Source organism: Amblyraja radiata, chromosome 37, assembly GCF_010909765.2.
Source record: "Amblyraja radiata isolate CabotCenter1 chromosome 37, sAmbRad1.1.pri, whole genome shotgun sequence".
NCBI lineage: Eukaryota > Metazoa > Chordata > Chondrichthyes > Rajiformes > Rajidae > Amblyraja > Amblyraja radiata.
The window spans coordinates 1,339,240-1,356,173 of NC_045992.1; the positions used below are offsets into that span (position 1 = coordinate 1,339,240).

The 16,934-nt window shown below is 45.0% G+C and overlaps 1 protein-coding gene across 1 annotated transcript in view; it reads right to left on the reverse strand.

The window, feature by feature from the left end:
- The window catches only part of wdfy4 (WDFY family member 4), a 122,553-nt gene that overhangs the window by 87,174 nt on the left and 18,445 nt on the right, over nt 1-16,934 (reverse strand). Inside the window, 11 exon segments of the mRNA XM_033012481.1 lie at nt 1,043-1,154; nt 2,367-2,518; nt 2,600-2,831; nt 5,114-5,292; nt 6,575-6,793; nt 7,550-7,626; nt 8,784-9,003; nt 9,789-9,901; nt 11,001-11,215; nt 13,546-13,636; nt 14,296-14,900. Coding sequence (XP_032868372.1) covers nt 1,043-1,154; nt 2,367-2,518; nt 2,600-2,831; nt 5,114-5,292; nt 6,575-6,793; nt 7,550-7,626; nt 8,784-9,003; nt 9,789-9,901; nt 11,001-11,215; nt 13,546-13,636; nt 14,296-14,900 — 2,215 coding nt within the window.

The following is a 16,934-nucleotide window of genomic DNA, read 5'->3' on the forward strand; positions in this document are numbered from 1 at the left end:
AACCACACACAGCCCAGCCTATGGTAACATTCTCCGGACAGGGAGAGAGGCAGATAAAATAACCCTTCATGAGACTTGTGCAAACAGTCGTGAGCAATATCACCATCACAATATAACATTCTCATAGGACAGATAGACAGTCAGAGCCTTTTCCCTGGAAAAATCAAAGATTAGTGGGTGTAGCTTTAGGTGAGAGGGGCAAAGTTGGAGATGTATGGGGCATGGTACGGGCTGCCAGGAGTGAGTGGTGTCGGAGGCAAATAAGACCCTGGCTTTTAAGAGGCTTTTGGATAGGCAGATGGATCTGCAGTGGATGGAGAGATATGGATTATGTTCAGCCAGGTAATAGTTGGTCTGGGCATCACGTTAAGTACTGATGTGAGGGGATCTTATAGAAACATATAAAATTATAAAAGGACTGGACAAGCTAAATACAGGAAAAAATTTCCCAATGTTGGGCGAGTCCAGAACCAGGGGCCACAGTCTTAGAATAAAGGGGAGGTCATTTAAGACTGAGGTGAGAAAAAACTTTTTCACCCAGAGAGTTGTGAATTTATAGAATTCCCTGCCACAGAGGGCAGTGGAGGCCAAGTCACTGGATGGATTTAAGAGGGAGTTAGATAGTGCTCTAGGGGCTAGTGGAGTCAAGGGATATGGGGAGAAGGCAGGCACGGGTTATTGATAGGGGACGATCAGCCATGATCACGATGAATGGCGGTGCTGGCTCGAAGGGCCGAATGGCCTCCTCCTGCACCTATTGTCTATGTTTCTATGATACTGTGGACCGAAGGGCCTGTCCCTGTGCTGTAGTGTTCTAGTGTTCTCTGCAATGTAACATCCCAGATTACTGACTAAAAGTTAGTTCATTATCTGTTGTATAACTAAATTATGATACGATAGAACTTTATTTATCTTAAGAGGGAAATTGATCCGGCAACAGTAAAAAAAACACAAAAAAACACAAAATACATGAAACCAACCCGTCTTTACTGTAATTATGTTGTTATTTTAATTTGCAGTAAAATGACTTCACGTTTCTTACCAGAGAAGCATGCTAGAGCTGCCCCGAGAGTGCGGGCTGACCCGGGGAGATGGCTGGCAGTGTTTTTCACCAGAACAATGGGCATGGCGTCATCTCGTGAAGAAATTCCCAACTGCCCGCAACAAAAGGGGAAAATGAACACGCCAGCATTAGTAGCAGAAAACTGAAAGCAAATCAGTATCTCTCGAGTCCTTGATGAACAGCTATTAGGGAGACAAATTAAATTTTGTTTTTAACACATGCAATGAATTACGCTGCTTATTCCAGCGCTTTGAACGACAGTGGGAGCAGAGAGAAGCTCTGAAACTCCACCTTGGTACCACCAATCAACATAACTTGCTCATGGATTGCATCTCCACCACAACAAAAGTGTGTCCCACATTAGATCAGGGTTAGTGAGATGGTAAATCATAGAGACAATGATGGATAGATAGCATGAGATATACACAGCTTGTCAGAGAGTTGTAGATGTAGCCCAGTCCGTCACACAGTCCATCACACAGACCACACTCCCCACCATTGTAGATGTAGCCCAGTCCATCACACACACCACACTCCCCACCATTGTAGATGTAGCCCAGTCATCACACACAGACCACACTCCCCACCATTGTAGATGTAGCCCAGTCCATCACACAGACCACACTCCCCACCATTGTAGATGTAGCCCAGTCCATCACACACACCACACTCCCCACCATTGTAGATGTAGCCCAGTCTATCACACAGACCACACTCCCCACCATTGTAGATGTAGCCCAGTCCATCACACACAGACCACACTCCCCACCATTGTAGATGTAGCCCAGTCCATCACACAGACCACACTCCCCACCATTGTAGATGTAGCCCAGTCCACCAAACAGACCACACTCCCCACCATTGTAGATGTAGCCCAGTCCATCACACACACACCACGCTCCCCACCACTGACTCCATCTACACTTCACGCTGCCTTGTAAAGCAGCCAACATCATCAAAGACCTTTACCAGGCCAGTCATTCCCTCTTCTCCCCGCTCCTATCAGGAAGAAGATACAGAAGCTTGAAAGTGCGCGCCACCAGACTCGGGGAAAGGTTCATCCCCTCTGTTTACCGGGTTTCTGAATGGTCCTAACTAAATCAGAGAATCTTCAATACAATAAGATTTAAAATTCCAGGTATATATATAACTACTTGGTGAACAGCGAAGGAAAGAAGAAGGGTCTCGACCCGAAACATTGCCTATTTCCTTCGCTCCATAGATGCTGCTGCACCCGCTGAGTTTCTCCAGCATTTTTGTCTACCTTTGTACTGGCCTGTTGCTACTCAGTGAACATACATACCTCACTTGAGATTAATCGGCTGTCCACTTCATTGAATGTCTTCCGTATATCTGTTATGGTCATCACTTCTGAAGAGTTTACGTTGATCCCAAAGGATACTTTCTCCTCGGCCACAAGTATTGAAGGCACTGGTGTGCTGGCCAAATCACTCACTGTAAAATATGAAATGAGAAGACAGTTTGGGGACTGACTGAGACTGGTTTATTTTGGTGGTCTGTGGGTCACCAACCTACCAGGCAAATTAACCGACTGAAAGTTTCCCAAATAGTTTGGCCCCAGTTGGTAAATGACTTCAACCGTGTCTGAAGAAATGGCCTCTTCAAGTAGGTAAGTTGGACCAAGGCGCCATGACAAGGACGATTTCTGCTTCCACATCTGGGGAGTTCCAATAATTCCATGAACATCGACCACAGCCGAGGAGTCCAAAGTAAAATGCATTCCAGGGAACGTCTGGATATACTGCATCTGTGGGGGGACAAGGCACAACCATGTTATATAGTGTACAGTAAATGACAAATCTCATTGCTACAGTAAGAACGTTGCTGCATGGTTTTATCAGGCAACTGAACCATCCTACCAACAACCAGCGAGCAGTCCTAAACTACTGTGTAGGAAGGAACTGCAGATGCTGGTTTACACCAAAGATAGACACAGAATACAGGAGTAACTCAGCGGGACAGGCAGCATCTCTTGAGAGAAGGAAGGGTCTGAAGAAGGGTCTCGACCCGAAAGATCAACCATTCCTTCTATCCAGAGATGCTGCCTGTCCCGCTGAGTTACTCCAGCATTGTGTGTCTCATCCACAACTACTATCTACCTTGTTGAAGACCTCGGACTATCTTGTATCGGCATTTACTGGCATTTATCTTGTATTAAACGGTATTCATGTTATTCCCTTTTCATGTATCTACACATTGTGAATGGCTCGATTTTAATCATGTATTGTCTTTCCGCTGACTGGTTAGCACGCGACAAAAGCTTTTCACTGTACCTCGGTACACGTGACAATTAACTAAACTCATTTTCAGAATCCCACAACAAAATTCACGGTTTTCTATTAGTCCAATGCTGAGAAATATCATATCACTCATTTTTTCTGCTATCTATTAATTCAAGATGCTTTTGGACTTTTTTTTTGAAGTTCTTTAAATCATTTTAAATCTTTCTAAATCATTTAAATCTTTCTAAATCATTTAAATCTTTCTAAATCATTTAAGCTCAGCAGTATTCCATACACCTGGATAGGTAAATGAACAGGAAAGATTCAGAAGGATATGGACAAATCATGGACAAATGGGATTAGCTTAGATTGGGCATCTTGGTCAGCATGAGTGAGATGGGCTGAAGGGCCTGTTTCCGTGCTGAATGATTCTATGACTTTATGCCTCTATCCAGTGTTTTTTATGTAGACAAAGGGGTGCCGGTATGCACCTTTAATAAATGTAGGCGCCATTTAATTTATTGGCCGGAATTTAAACTAATATTGTTTCCCTTTCTAGATGTGTTTAATACAATGTACTTTCGCATATTGTCACAAAAAGGGAACAGGTTCTATCTAAATGCATTAATAAAATTCTGTGTAGATTGCACAGTGCCTGAATTTTCTGCCTCAGAGGGCGGTGGAGGCCGGTTCTGTGGATACTTTCAAGAGAGAGCTAGATAGGGCTCTTAAAGATAGCGGAGTCAGGGGATATGGGGATGATCAGCCATGATCACATTGAATGGCGGTGCTGGCTCGACGGGCCAAATGGCCTTCTCCTGCACCTATTGTCTATTGTCACAAGTCCTGTCCACAAACATAGCTTGGTGCTGTCGTGCACTTTGTGGCTTTTATGTAAATCAGTGTCGGTAGTTCCTTGTGTCTACAACTTTGTGCTGTAGAACGTAACTGACCTAAAGCGTAGAAACTAGTTTAGTTTAGCTTCATATTATCACGTGTACCGAGGTACAGTGAATAGCTTTTTGTTGTCCAGTCAGCGAAACGATGATACATGATTACAATCAAGCATGAAGATAGACACAATATAGTGGAGTAAATCAGCGGAACAGGCAGGAATGGGCGATGTTTTGGGTCAAGACCCTTCTTCAGATCATTACAATCAAACCACCCACAGTGTACACATAGAGAATAAATAACATTCAGTGCAAGATAGAGTCCAATATAGTAGTGTATGAAATGCTGCTGTCAAATAAAGATTTAAAAGAGTGGAGCAATTGTAATATGTGCTCACAGCGAGGATTGAGGATGCTGAACATTCCTGGATAGGAATTCCTGAACATCATGGCGTATAAAATAGTGGCATTTAAGAGACTTTGGACATGGATATGCAGGGAATGAAGGAACAGCGATTACGTGCAGGCAAATAAGAGCTAGTCTTGGCATCATGTTCAACACAGACATTATGGGCTGAAGGGCCTGTACCCGTGCTGTATTGTTCAATGTTCTATGGCCCATATGAAGGGTTGGAAGATTGCAACCTTCACGTGGTCCGCCCTGTTTCGACTAATGCAATCAACTCGACGTGCACAAACGGAAGATCAAATAGAACAAGTTGTCCAACAACTTGAGGCTGTGCACCCCACACGAAAGAAGAAGCAGGCCATATGAAAAGCATCATTCATTTTAAAACATTGCAACAGCTGACAAAGTAAACAATAACGTCCTTTCAGTATTGATACACAAACGCAATGAAAAATGTACATTTGTGAAATGATGTCAATTTAAAATTAAAGGCCCCATGATCTACCTTAGACGTTCCTATCACTTTCCCATTCAGGTAGGCGACGACAGTGCTGTGTCTTCGACAATCCTTGGTCAGTGTCACAGACAAGTGGTGCCACTGACCGATGGCCAAGTACTTGGCCACGTCGAACTCCACAGCGGTTAGTGCGGATGGCTGCTGGGCCTGCTCAGAATCACTCCAGTCTGAAGCGGACGTCAAGAAGAATAGTTCAGATGGTTTTAGTAACACAAGTGTCCAGTGTCAGAGTAAACAGATTGGCTTATTTCTCAACAGACACTGCAGATGCTGGAATTTTGAGCAAAGCACAAGGTATGGGAGGAACTCAGTGGGTCAGGCAGCGTCTGTGGAGGGAATGGACATGCGACGTTTGGGTCAAAGAAATCGGAGGAAGAATTCCTTCTGAAAGTGTCGCCTATCCAGTCCCTCCACGGACATGACAATGATAAACTAAACATTGTTCCATTTCAGGACATATGGCAATAAAACACACTTGACTCTCTCTCTTGATGCCGAATGAGCTGCTGAGTTCCTCCAGCAACTTGTGTTTGGCTTATTTCCCTTCTACGTACCATAGTAAAACTCCGAAGGTAGACAAAAATGATGGAGAAACTCAGCGGATGAGGCAGCATCTATGGAGCGAAGGAAATAGGTGACATTTCGGGTCGAGACCCTTCGCTCCATAGATGCTGCCTCACCCGCTGAGTTTCTCCAGCTTTTTTGTCTACCTTCAGGAATCAGTGAATGGAAAGGGAACACAGCAAGAATGACCCAATGAGTGAGACACCAAAACAAGATAACATCTGAATGGGCAGGCGGTCCAAGGTTGGAGATTTGCAAATACTTGGTGTCATGTTGATGTTGGGAGAGGCAGGAAGGCAAGCATTGAGCATCACATCTCACCTGTGCTACGGGGCATATGATCTAACATGGATAGGTGACTCTTCATGTCAGGACCCTTCTTCAGACTCCAGTATTGAACTACATACTATATTTACCAGTTGACCTTACAGGAAGCATTTTGAGATACGATACGGCTGTTTGCGGGCTAATTTCCATACGGGGACTTTATTTATCCCCATTAGTCTGCCAACAGCCATAACCCACAATTAGGTACATGAAAACTTGAAAATTAAATTAAATTAAAAGTGAAACAAAGAAAGAGACAAGCGACTGTTGGTTGGCTGGCAACAGGCAGCATTAAGCATTAAACTATAAGTGCTGGAGAAACTCAGCGGGTGCAGCAGCATCTATCGAGCTAAGGAAATAGACAACGTTTCGGGCCGAAACTTTGCCTATTTCCTTCGTCCCAAAACGTTGCCTATTTCCTTTGTTCCATAGATGCTGCTGCACCCGCTCAGTTTCTCCAGCACTTTTGTCTACCTTCGATTTTCCAGCATCTGCAGTTCCTTCTTAAAAGCATTAAACTATAGTTCAGTGCTGGGATAAAGTGTTGATACTCTGTACCCAAAGGTTCGAACACTTCCTCGTGAGTGGAAATGACCAGCAGCTGCTCCGGTGCGGATATGCGGACGGACAAGCAGGTGTAGTCCCTCTCCATCTTCGACATGTGTCGGAAGAGCGTCAGCAGTCGGACAGGATGGGCGTCAAAAGCAGAACTGAAGCTGTTAACCATGAACCACGTGGAGAGTGCCAGGCCGGCAGGTGGTGGAAACCCCCGCGAACCTGAGGGAGGGAAACCAAAGGCAGGACAATAAAGCAGAAGTCAGCACGGTGGCGCAGCGGGTAGAGCTGCTGCCTCACAGCGCCAGAGACCCGGGTTCCATCCTGCCTATGGGTGCTGTCTGTACGGAGTTTGCACGTTCTCCCTGCGACCGCGTGGGATTCCTCCCGCACTCCAGAGACGTGCAGGTGTGTAGATTAATTTGCTATGGTAAAATTATAAATTGTCTCTAGTGCAGTGGTTCCCAACCTTTTTTAGTTCATGGCCCCCTTGGGCTCTTTAATTTTTCTGTGCCCCCCCCCCCCTGACATTATTAGCGGAAAAAAGTGGCCCCCTTCATTGAACATATAGCCCCCTAAATCCCCAAATTTTTCTGTGGCCCCCCTGAAATTTGCCATGGTATGGCCCCAGGTTGGGAATCACTGCTCTAGTGTGTGTAGGACAGTGCTAGTGTGCGGGGATCGCTGGTCGGCGCAGACTCGGTGGGCCGAAGGGCCTGTTTCCGTGCTGTATCTCTAAACTAAACTAAAAGTCCCCGTGATAACTGGAGGGTTCGTTGCTTGCCTGGCTTGAAGCTTATTGAAGCTGGTTGAAATAGACCAAACATACGCTCCATACCTGTTAGCCGCGACTGGCGTGAGACAACCTCAGACAATGTGAGCTCTGGACATATGTACAGCAGTCTATAGTTTAACGGTACAGCAATGAAACCGGTCCTGCTTTATAAAATAAAATATAAAGTACAAGCGTCTGCTTACCATTCCCTATTCCACCAACAATTGGAGAGTCCGCATTGGAACCCAATATTGTGGCCACAGTGGGCAGGAAATAGCACCTGTCAAAAGATTTAAAGAGTTAGCTTTACCTTCCAGAACTGATTATATTTGAGACTGCATCATTGGAGCGAAGGAATAGGCGATGTTTCGGGCCGAGACCCTTCTTCAGACTGAAGGGTCTTGATCCGAAACATCGCCTATTCCTTCGCTCCATAGATGCTGCCTCACCCGCTGAGCTTCTCCAGCTTTTTTGTCTTCCTTCAATTTTTCCAGCATCTGCAGTTCATTCTTAAATATTTGAGACTGTTCTCTCTTCAGGTTTCTTCCCCTCTGTTATCAGTCCTTCCACAAGCTAGGGTACTGTCCAATTCACCTCTACCTCATTGCGGACATCAGACTTTGTCTATGGAACTGATGCAGCGACATCTTTCAAAACTTTGGGATGTAGTAGATCAAGTCATTTGTATTTATCATTGTCCAAGCTTATTCACTTGCTGGTAGCATTTACTTACTAATGTTGCTTGTTTGAATGGACCCTTACTTCTCTAGGATTATTCATTTTCAGCTGTTATCAGGCAACTGAACCATCCTATCAACAGCTGGAGAGCAGTGATGTACTACTATCTACCTCATTGGTGACCCTCGGGCTATCATTGATCGGACTTTACTGGCTTTATCTTGGACTAAACGTAATTCCCTTATCATGTATCTATACTGTAAATGGCTCAATTGTAATCATGTATTGTCTTTCCGCCTACTGGTTAGATGCAACAAAAGCTTTTCACTGTACCTCAGTACACGTCATAAGGCCATAAGGGATTAGGCCATTCGGCCCATTTAGTCTACTCCACCATTCAATCATGGCTGATCTATCTCTCCCTCCTAACCCCATTCTCCTGCCTTCTCCCCATAACCTCTGACACCCGTACTAATCAAGAATCTATCTATCTCTGCCTTAAATATAACGACTGACTTGACCTCCACAGTCGTCTGTGGCAAAGAATTCCACAGATTCACATAACAATAAAATTAATTCATTGATTATGATGTCTATCATCCATAACCATTAGTCAATCAAACTGATCACTCCCTGGATAGACACAGAGTGCTGGAGTAACTCAGCGGATCAGGCAGCATCTCTGGAGAGAAGGAATGGGTGACGTTTCGGGTCGAGACCCTTCTTCAGACTCAGGGGTTCTCTATCAATGTCTCCTACCCGTGGCCAATGGTGGACATGTCAAACTCGGTGAAGGACGGTGCGATGGTCAGTCTGGCTGCATGGAAGTGTCGGGAAGACATCGCGGAGACCAGGCTCATGACCCGGTGCCGAGGGATGGTCATGTACTTCGGCAGGCGGGATAGACTGTAAGCCAGGAGTGGCCTGTTCCTTGCGACGAGCGAACCTCTCCGCGTATGGCTTCTCCTCCGGCCCAGCTCTGGAATAAGGAGGGACAAAACTCAGGAATTCAGCACTCACTAATATTAACAATGTTCCATACATTATAACCCATCTTTATGAATTACAAACAAGTCGCTGGAGAACTTAGCGTTTACGAGGCTTTTAGAACATGGAACATAGTTCTGTTTAGTTTAGTTGAGTTTAGTTTATTGTCACATGTATAAAAGCTTTTTGTTGTGTGTTATCCAGTCAACAAAATGATTATACTTGATTACAATCAAGCTGTCCACAGTGAACAGATACAGGTCAAGGGTATAAGGTTTAGTGCAAGATAAAGTCCAATAAAGTCCAAATGTAGATAGTTCGAGGGTCTAGAACGAGGTAGATGGGAGGCCAGGACCACTCTCTAATTGATGAGAAGATGGTTCAGTGGCAGAACAGTACTGAATAAAGCCTTCAGCCTGCATATCACTCCATCCAGATCACTCCAGTAAATTGTCCCCAATGTGCGTAGGATAGAACTAGTGTACAGGGTATCGCTGGTCGGTGCAGACTCAGTGCCAAAGGGCCTGTTTCCACGCTGTATCTCTAAACTAAACTAAACTCGAAAGTCAAAAGAATAAAGGGGGAGCCAACATGAGGCCAACATTTTGAACATTTTCGGCGGCCTGCTGCGACTATGACGGGTGCCGGCAGTTGCCGAAAAAAATTGCGTAAGTGGGACAGGCCCTTTAAGTATCATTGAGAAAGTATCAATGAATCATTGAATCCTTATATCTTGCAACGGTTTGACAACCCACCCTCTTACCAACAAATCCTTACCATTGGTGTCAATCTGATGCCAGGGCAGAGAAGGCTGATCTTTGCGCGATGAAGCGCTCATCTTGGGCTTTCCAATTCCACAGTTCAGCGGGTCACCAAGGCGCAAGAACTCCCTACAAATTGTCAATCAGAACTCAGTCAAATTATGTATATATCATTAGAGGAAACTATGTAAACCATGTGTTATGATGCCACAGAGTCCAAGATAATATTCTGTACTTTTAAGAACTTAACGCTTGTAAAGGGCAGAAAATAGCACTGGAAAATCATGGTGACCCTTTGTACATTGGCTCATATGTTCATATGTTCACGTGAAAGGAGTAGAATTAGGCCATTCGGCCCATCAAGTCTACGCCATTCAATCATGGCTGACTATCTCTCCCTCCTCACCCGATTCTCCTGCCTTCTCCCCATAACCTCTGACACCCGTACTAATCAAGAATCTATCTATCAGCCTTACGCACATAGGCAATAGATGCAGGAGTAGGCCATTCGGCCCTTCAAACCAGCACCGCCATTCAATGTGATCATGGCTGATCATCCACAATCAGTACCCCATTCCTGCCTTCTCCCCATATCCCGTGACTCCGCTATCTTTAACAGCTCTATCTAACTCTCTCTTGAAAGCATCCAGAGAACCGGCCTCCACTGCCTTCTGAGGCAGAATTCCACAGATTCACAACTTTCTGGGTGAAAAAGTGTTTCATCATCTCCGTACTAAATAGCTGACCCCTTATTCTTAAACTGTGGTCCCTGGTTCTGGACTCCCCCAACATTGGGAACATGTTTCCTGCCTCTAGCGTGTCCAAACCCTTAACAATCTTATATGTTTCAATGAGATCCCCTCTCATCGCTCTAAACTCCAGAGTGTACAAGCCCAGCCGCTCCATTCTGTGGCCTCGGTGAAATCTACTATTCTTGCACTAAAATCATTGTGCTTGTCTATAGAATGATTTTTTTCTGAATAGTATTTGAAACAAAGGATTTCACTGTATCAGATACATGTAATAATATTTTGAACTTTTGAACCAGATGGAGAGAATATTCCAGAGTTTTTACAAAGCAATATTGAAATAGTTTTACAAACTAAATCTGGAATATTCCGCAGTGTGCATGCTCTTGTGAGTTTATGTATGCACGGGTGCATGTGAGTGCATGCGCGTGTGTCTGGGGCGACTGTATACTGAGTTAGAACAAAGATGCATACTGTACCTGAGTACAGGTGGATCAATGGCTTGGCACGCCAGCTTCTCAAAGATCCTAATGAGCGGAAAGTGCAGGGGGTTGGAATGATCAGCCAGAACCTCCTTGAAGCAGTTGACCAAGATCTTCAGGAGGTCAGAGCCACACATGGTCTGGCGGCAGCGTTCTGTTTTGACAAGCGATAGAATGTAATCACTTACTGCATACTGCAGTTCCAGGGACAGCTGGAGGAGGTGGAAGAGAAAGGTGGTTTTGATTACGGCATGAAAAATGACAATTCAGAAGATTTAAACATTCAGCGTCCTATGGAGTTGATGTGATAGGAGAAAAATTAGGCCATTCGGCCCATCAAGTCTACTCTGACATTCAGTCATGGCTGATCTATCTTTCCCTCCTAGCCCCATTCTCCTGCCTTCTCCCCACAAACTCTGATGCCCATGGTGACTTTATTTTACAATGATATTTCTCTGAGTACCACATTTAATTATTCATATTCTTCTTCTTGCGAATGAAACATAAATAAACCAAAGGAATAGTTGGATCTCAAGCCGGGCGTTGAGCAGCCAGGTTGTTGTCTCTGTTGGCGTCAATGTCTGCCAGTCCCTGACACAGCTCCATTGGGTGGGTGGTAGAGCGGGCACCCAGAGATGACATGGTTGGCTGTCTGTTGCTCTGCTCCGTATTCACAGGCTGGGCTCTGGCGGAGGGAGCCCCCATCTCCACACGCTGGCATTGAAACGCCCAACTCCAGTACCAAGTCTGTTGAGTCATAGAAATAGATATACAGCTGGGTGGCACAGTGGTGCAGCGGGTGGAGTTGCTGCCTCACAGCGCCAGAGACCCAGGTTCGATGCTGACCTCACGTACTGTCTATGTGGAGTTTGCACATTCTCTCCTGTGACCGTGTGGGCTTCCTCCGGGTGCTCCAGTTTGCTCCCACATGCCAAAGGCGTGCTGTTTTGGTTAGTTGGCCTGTGTAAAATTGCCCATTGTGTGCAGGGAGTGGAGGTGAAAGTGGTATTACATAGAACTAGTGTGAGCTGTTAAGGGCCTGTCCCACTGTACGAGGCAATTCAAGAACTCAAGTTCAAGTTCAAGTTCAAGTGAGTTTATTGTCATGTGTCCCTGTATAGGACAATGAAATTCTTGCTTTGCTTAAACACACAGAAAATAGTAGGCATTTACTACAAAACAGATAAATGTGTCCATATACCATGATATAAATATATACACACATGAATAAATAAACTGGTAGTGCAAATAACAGAAAGTGGTTGCTAATAATCAGAGTTTTGTCCGAGCCAGGTTTAATAGCCTGATGGCTGAGGGGAAGTAGCTATTCCTGAACCTGGTTGTTCAACTCTCCCGAGTTTAAAAAAAAATCGAACTCGTGGAAGCACGTAGAATGTCCACGAGAGCCCCGAGTACCTACAAGCGGCAATTACTGTAAATCTCTGAGTTCGAATCAGGGGAAACTCGGGAGAACTCTTGAATTAGCTCATACAGTGGGACAGCCCCTTTATAAGACAACTGGATGGCCCTTTCACCAGCTAGAGTGCGGTCCTGAACGCTCTTCTTGTGAACTGGTGGCACAGTGGAACAGCACGGTGGCGCAGCGGTAGAGTTGCTGCCTTTCAGCGCCAGAGACTGGGTTCTGGAGTTTGTATGTTCTCCCCGTGACTACCGTACAGACAGCACCTGTGGTCAGTTTTCCCCGGGTGCTCCAGTTTGCTCCCACATGCCAAAGACGAGCAGGTTAATTGGCTTTGTTAAAGATTATACATTGAGCTAGTGTACAGGGATCGCTGGTCGGTGCGGACTAGATGGGCCGAAGGGCCTGTTTCTGCATTGTCTCTCTCTAAAGTAGATTAAACTAAACTTAAGTAACTGCCTCGGCAGAAGAAATCACCCTTTATTAGTCTATCCTTTCTAATTGCCATACCACTTCACACAACGATAACCTTGCCCGTAAGTAGATACAACACAAAACAACTTCATAAAACTCGATCAAGCTATTCAACCATTTAAACGCTAACATTGTGCTCTTAAATCTGCCCCATACCCTCCTGAAGTCAGGGCTTCCCAGCTGATGAGTTTCCTTTTAGCAAACAAGATGATTTAGACATAGAGATTTAGTACAGCTGTCTGAAAAGAGTCAAGGGCCTGTCCCACATAGGTGATTTTTTTAGGCAACTACAGGCGACTAGTTTGTCGCCACATGGTCGCCGTGAGTCGTCTCCTCAGTCGCGCAAAGAGTCGTAGCGTCTTTCTGGTCGCCGCTAACTTTTCAACATGTTGAAACATTTTTCGGCGACGGTGAGTTTGACGCCAATGAGCGTAGCTTGACTTCTCCTGACGTAGGTGCTGTCGTAGGTTGTCGCCAGGATGACGTAGGTTGTCGCCAGTTTTTCGGCGACCAGCTACGACTATGACAGTCGCCGGCAGTTGCCTGAAACATCGCCAAGTAGGAGCACATTTGAAGGCACCAAACCAAAAGGAAAATTGGTCAACAATTAGAATTCGTATTAGACAATAATAATAAAATGGTAAATACCTGCGGGATTTCTTTGCAGTTAATATTTGGTAACAGATGCAGCATGACACAAATAGCTCCTGGATGGACTATCACAGGGTCTGCTGCAAACCTTCATAAAGACAAGCACAAGGGTTAGAATAAAGAGTTTAACAGCACAGCAGATCCAAGCACCAGATGTGGGAGAAACCAGAAGCTGGGAGTAAGAATGAATCCATGTTACTGCTACTCTTGGCTCCTCACTGCATCCTTTCAAACATATTCCACTTATTCTCAACTCCACAACTACACACACAGCAACGGTGATTCGTGTATGTACAAGGAACTGCAGATGCTGGCTTACAAACAAACGCACAAAGTGCTGGAGTAACTCAGCAGGACAGGCAGCATCAGTGGAGAACATGGATAGGTGACGTTTCACAGAGTGCTGGAGTAACTCAGCGGGACAGGCAGCATCTCTGGGGAGAAGGAATGGGTGGCGTTTCGGGTCGAGACCCTTCTACAGACTCAGGGGTTCTCTATCAATGTCTCCCACCCGTGGCCAATGGTGGACATGTCAAACTGGGTGAAGGACAGTGCAATGGTCAGTCTGGCTGCATGGAAGTGTCGGGAAGACATCGCGGAGACCAGGCCCATGACCCGGTCTTATGTAACATGACTAAAAAGAAAGTAGATCAGAAGTAGGGAGTAGCGGAGAGGATTTAATATCAGGTGTGTGGTCCTACAGTCTCTTCACTACAGACTGCACTTTGATGAACATGAGGTGCCTACCTATCTTCACCATGACCGGCAGTCGGTAGCTCGGAATTCTTTTCACTGGCGTCAGATGTATTTTGGTGACTTCTAGAGAGAAGTTCAATGTCTCTTTGGATGGTCGATCCACTGGGATTTGGAGGATGAAATGTCCCTGAAGGCCAATGAGGAGAAGACATGTCTTTCGCCATTCGATCCAGAAATCCAAATATCTTCACACAACTCCTCAAAGAGGGTGGAACTTCCTCGGTGGGATTGTATGCCAAGTCCAGCCACGCCTTAAACTTTCTGCAGCCACTGATGTCCAGGGGAGAACATAACCTTTCCCCTCCGCTGCTGAAGCACCCGAAGAGCCTGAAGTCATCGGTCATTTTGTCAAAGTGGCCCTGGGCTGTGAAGAAGTAGCTGTTGACAGGGTCAGAGTGCATGGCAACAGTGAGAGTGCCGAGGGTCATCTCGATCAGGTCCCAGATGTCGGTCAGATCCACAGAGGCCCACTGGCCGGAGGGGGGGTCACACAGTGCTCCTTCCATGTCCGCCAACACGGACTGCAAGGCGTTGAATCCACCGGCCGTCCTGAAAGCGGACGAAGCCTTTGCCGATCCCAGAACATTCAACATAGACTACAGTGGAAGAAGGTCAGAGTGGATCAGAGAGGGTTAACGCACATATTTGCAATTCCCATGTACACAAAACGTTTGGATGATTTTTTAAATCAGAGAATAAAATGATTCTCAAACTTCAGCAATTCTTAATGGATAATAAAACAGTTTTGAAATAAGACCTTTACTTCAGACTTTAGAGATACAGCGTGGAAACCAACCGCTTTTCCTGTACCTGTGAGCAGAGGTCAACTTAACATCCCGCCATTCTCACCCCCCCCCCCCCGCCCACACCCCCCACACCCTCACCCCTACACACTCCCCTGCCACCAGTGACCCATTGGTCAGCAGAGCATTTGTTGTCAACTGGAAGCTCACTGGGACACCAGACAAGACAAGTGTGAACTTCCACTATGAGCTCAGTGGTGAGCAGGTCAGGTCCAACCTGTAAAGATCCAGACACAAGGAACTGCAGATGCTGGTTTACACAATAAGACACAAAGTGCTGGAGTAACTCAGCGGGTCAGGCAGCATCTCTGGAGAACACGTAAAGATGATATTTTGGGTTGGTACCCTTCTTCAGACTGAAATGGGATCCCGTACCCAGGTCATCATCTATCCATGTTCCCCAGAGACGATGCCTGACCCACTGATTTATAAAGATCTAGACATAGTCGTGGGATAAATGATGTGAAGGTAGCAAAGATGGATGCAAAGTGCTGGAGTAACTCAGTGGGTCAGGCAGCATCTCTGGAGAAAAGGGATGGGTGACATTTTGGGTTCCTCCCTTGACATGCACTTTACCTTGCACTAAACATTATTCCCTTATCATGTATCTATACACTGTAAATGGATCGATTGTAATCAAGTATTGTCTTTCTGCTGACTGGTTAGCACGCAACAAAAAGCTTTTCACTGTACCTCGGTACACGTGACAATAAACTTAACTGAACAGAATTCTGAATAAGACTTTTGAATACTTCATTGATACGAAACTACATGCAAAATTAAAGCATGAGTTTACAGGCCAGATACCATGTCAAACTGGGATCTGTTATAAACACTGCATTATTGTCAATCAAGTGTTCATGAGTGACACAGGTTACAAAGAGAACATAAATTAAAAAAACTAAATGGAAGTAAAGCAAATAGCTTTGACATCTTCCAGGGGGGGGGGCTTTGCATAACCTTATTGATGCAATCTTTAACATGGTTACAAGGTTAATCCCTGGTGACTTAATATTCCTTAAACCTCAATCTATAAAACACAAACTGAGTTACACATAAGCAAATTTACCTCCCATTCGGTAATTTAATAGAGTGTACAATTTTCAATGTGTCATCCTCATAGTGTGGTGATATAATGACATTTATTTTGGGTTACCAGCTAAATATATATTAGCAAATCAATCTGAATTTGTTAGTAACATAATAAGAATCCTGAGGGGCACAAATAATAAATTCAGTTCCTTATTATTTTGTGACTGCTTCACAATTTGTCTAAATTAGATGCACACACAAGATTTAGCTTAATATATCAGTTTAACCACATAAATATTCTATATGGATATAATTATGGATCACTTTAATGATGTATCCATGCTTAAAATGGATACAATTAATTTAATTTACTCATTCTCAAAATACAATCTTTTATGTCGGCTGCAAAGATGATCAACTATCGCTAGGCAAAAAATAAAGTGATGGGTGGCAGGGTGGCACAGCTGGTAAAGACGCTGCCTCACAGCGCCAGAGACTCGAGTTCGATCCTGACTTCGGGTGCTGGCTGAGTGGAGTTTGCACGCTCTCCCTGTAACCACATGGTTTCTGTCCGGGTGCTCCGGTCTCCTCCCACATCCCAAAGACGAGCAGGTTTGTAGGTTAATTGGCCCGTGTCAATTGTAAATTGCCTTGTATGTAGGGAGTGGACACGGAAGTGGGATAACATAGAATTAGTATGAATGGGTGATCGATGATTGGCATGGACTCGGTGGGCCGAAGGGCCTGTTTCCATGCTGTATCTTATTTTAACCTTTCTTAATCTTCCTTTTCACT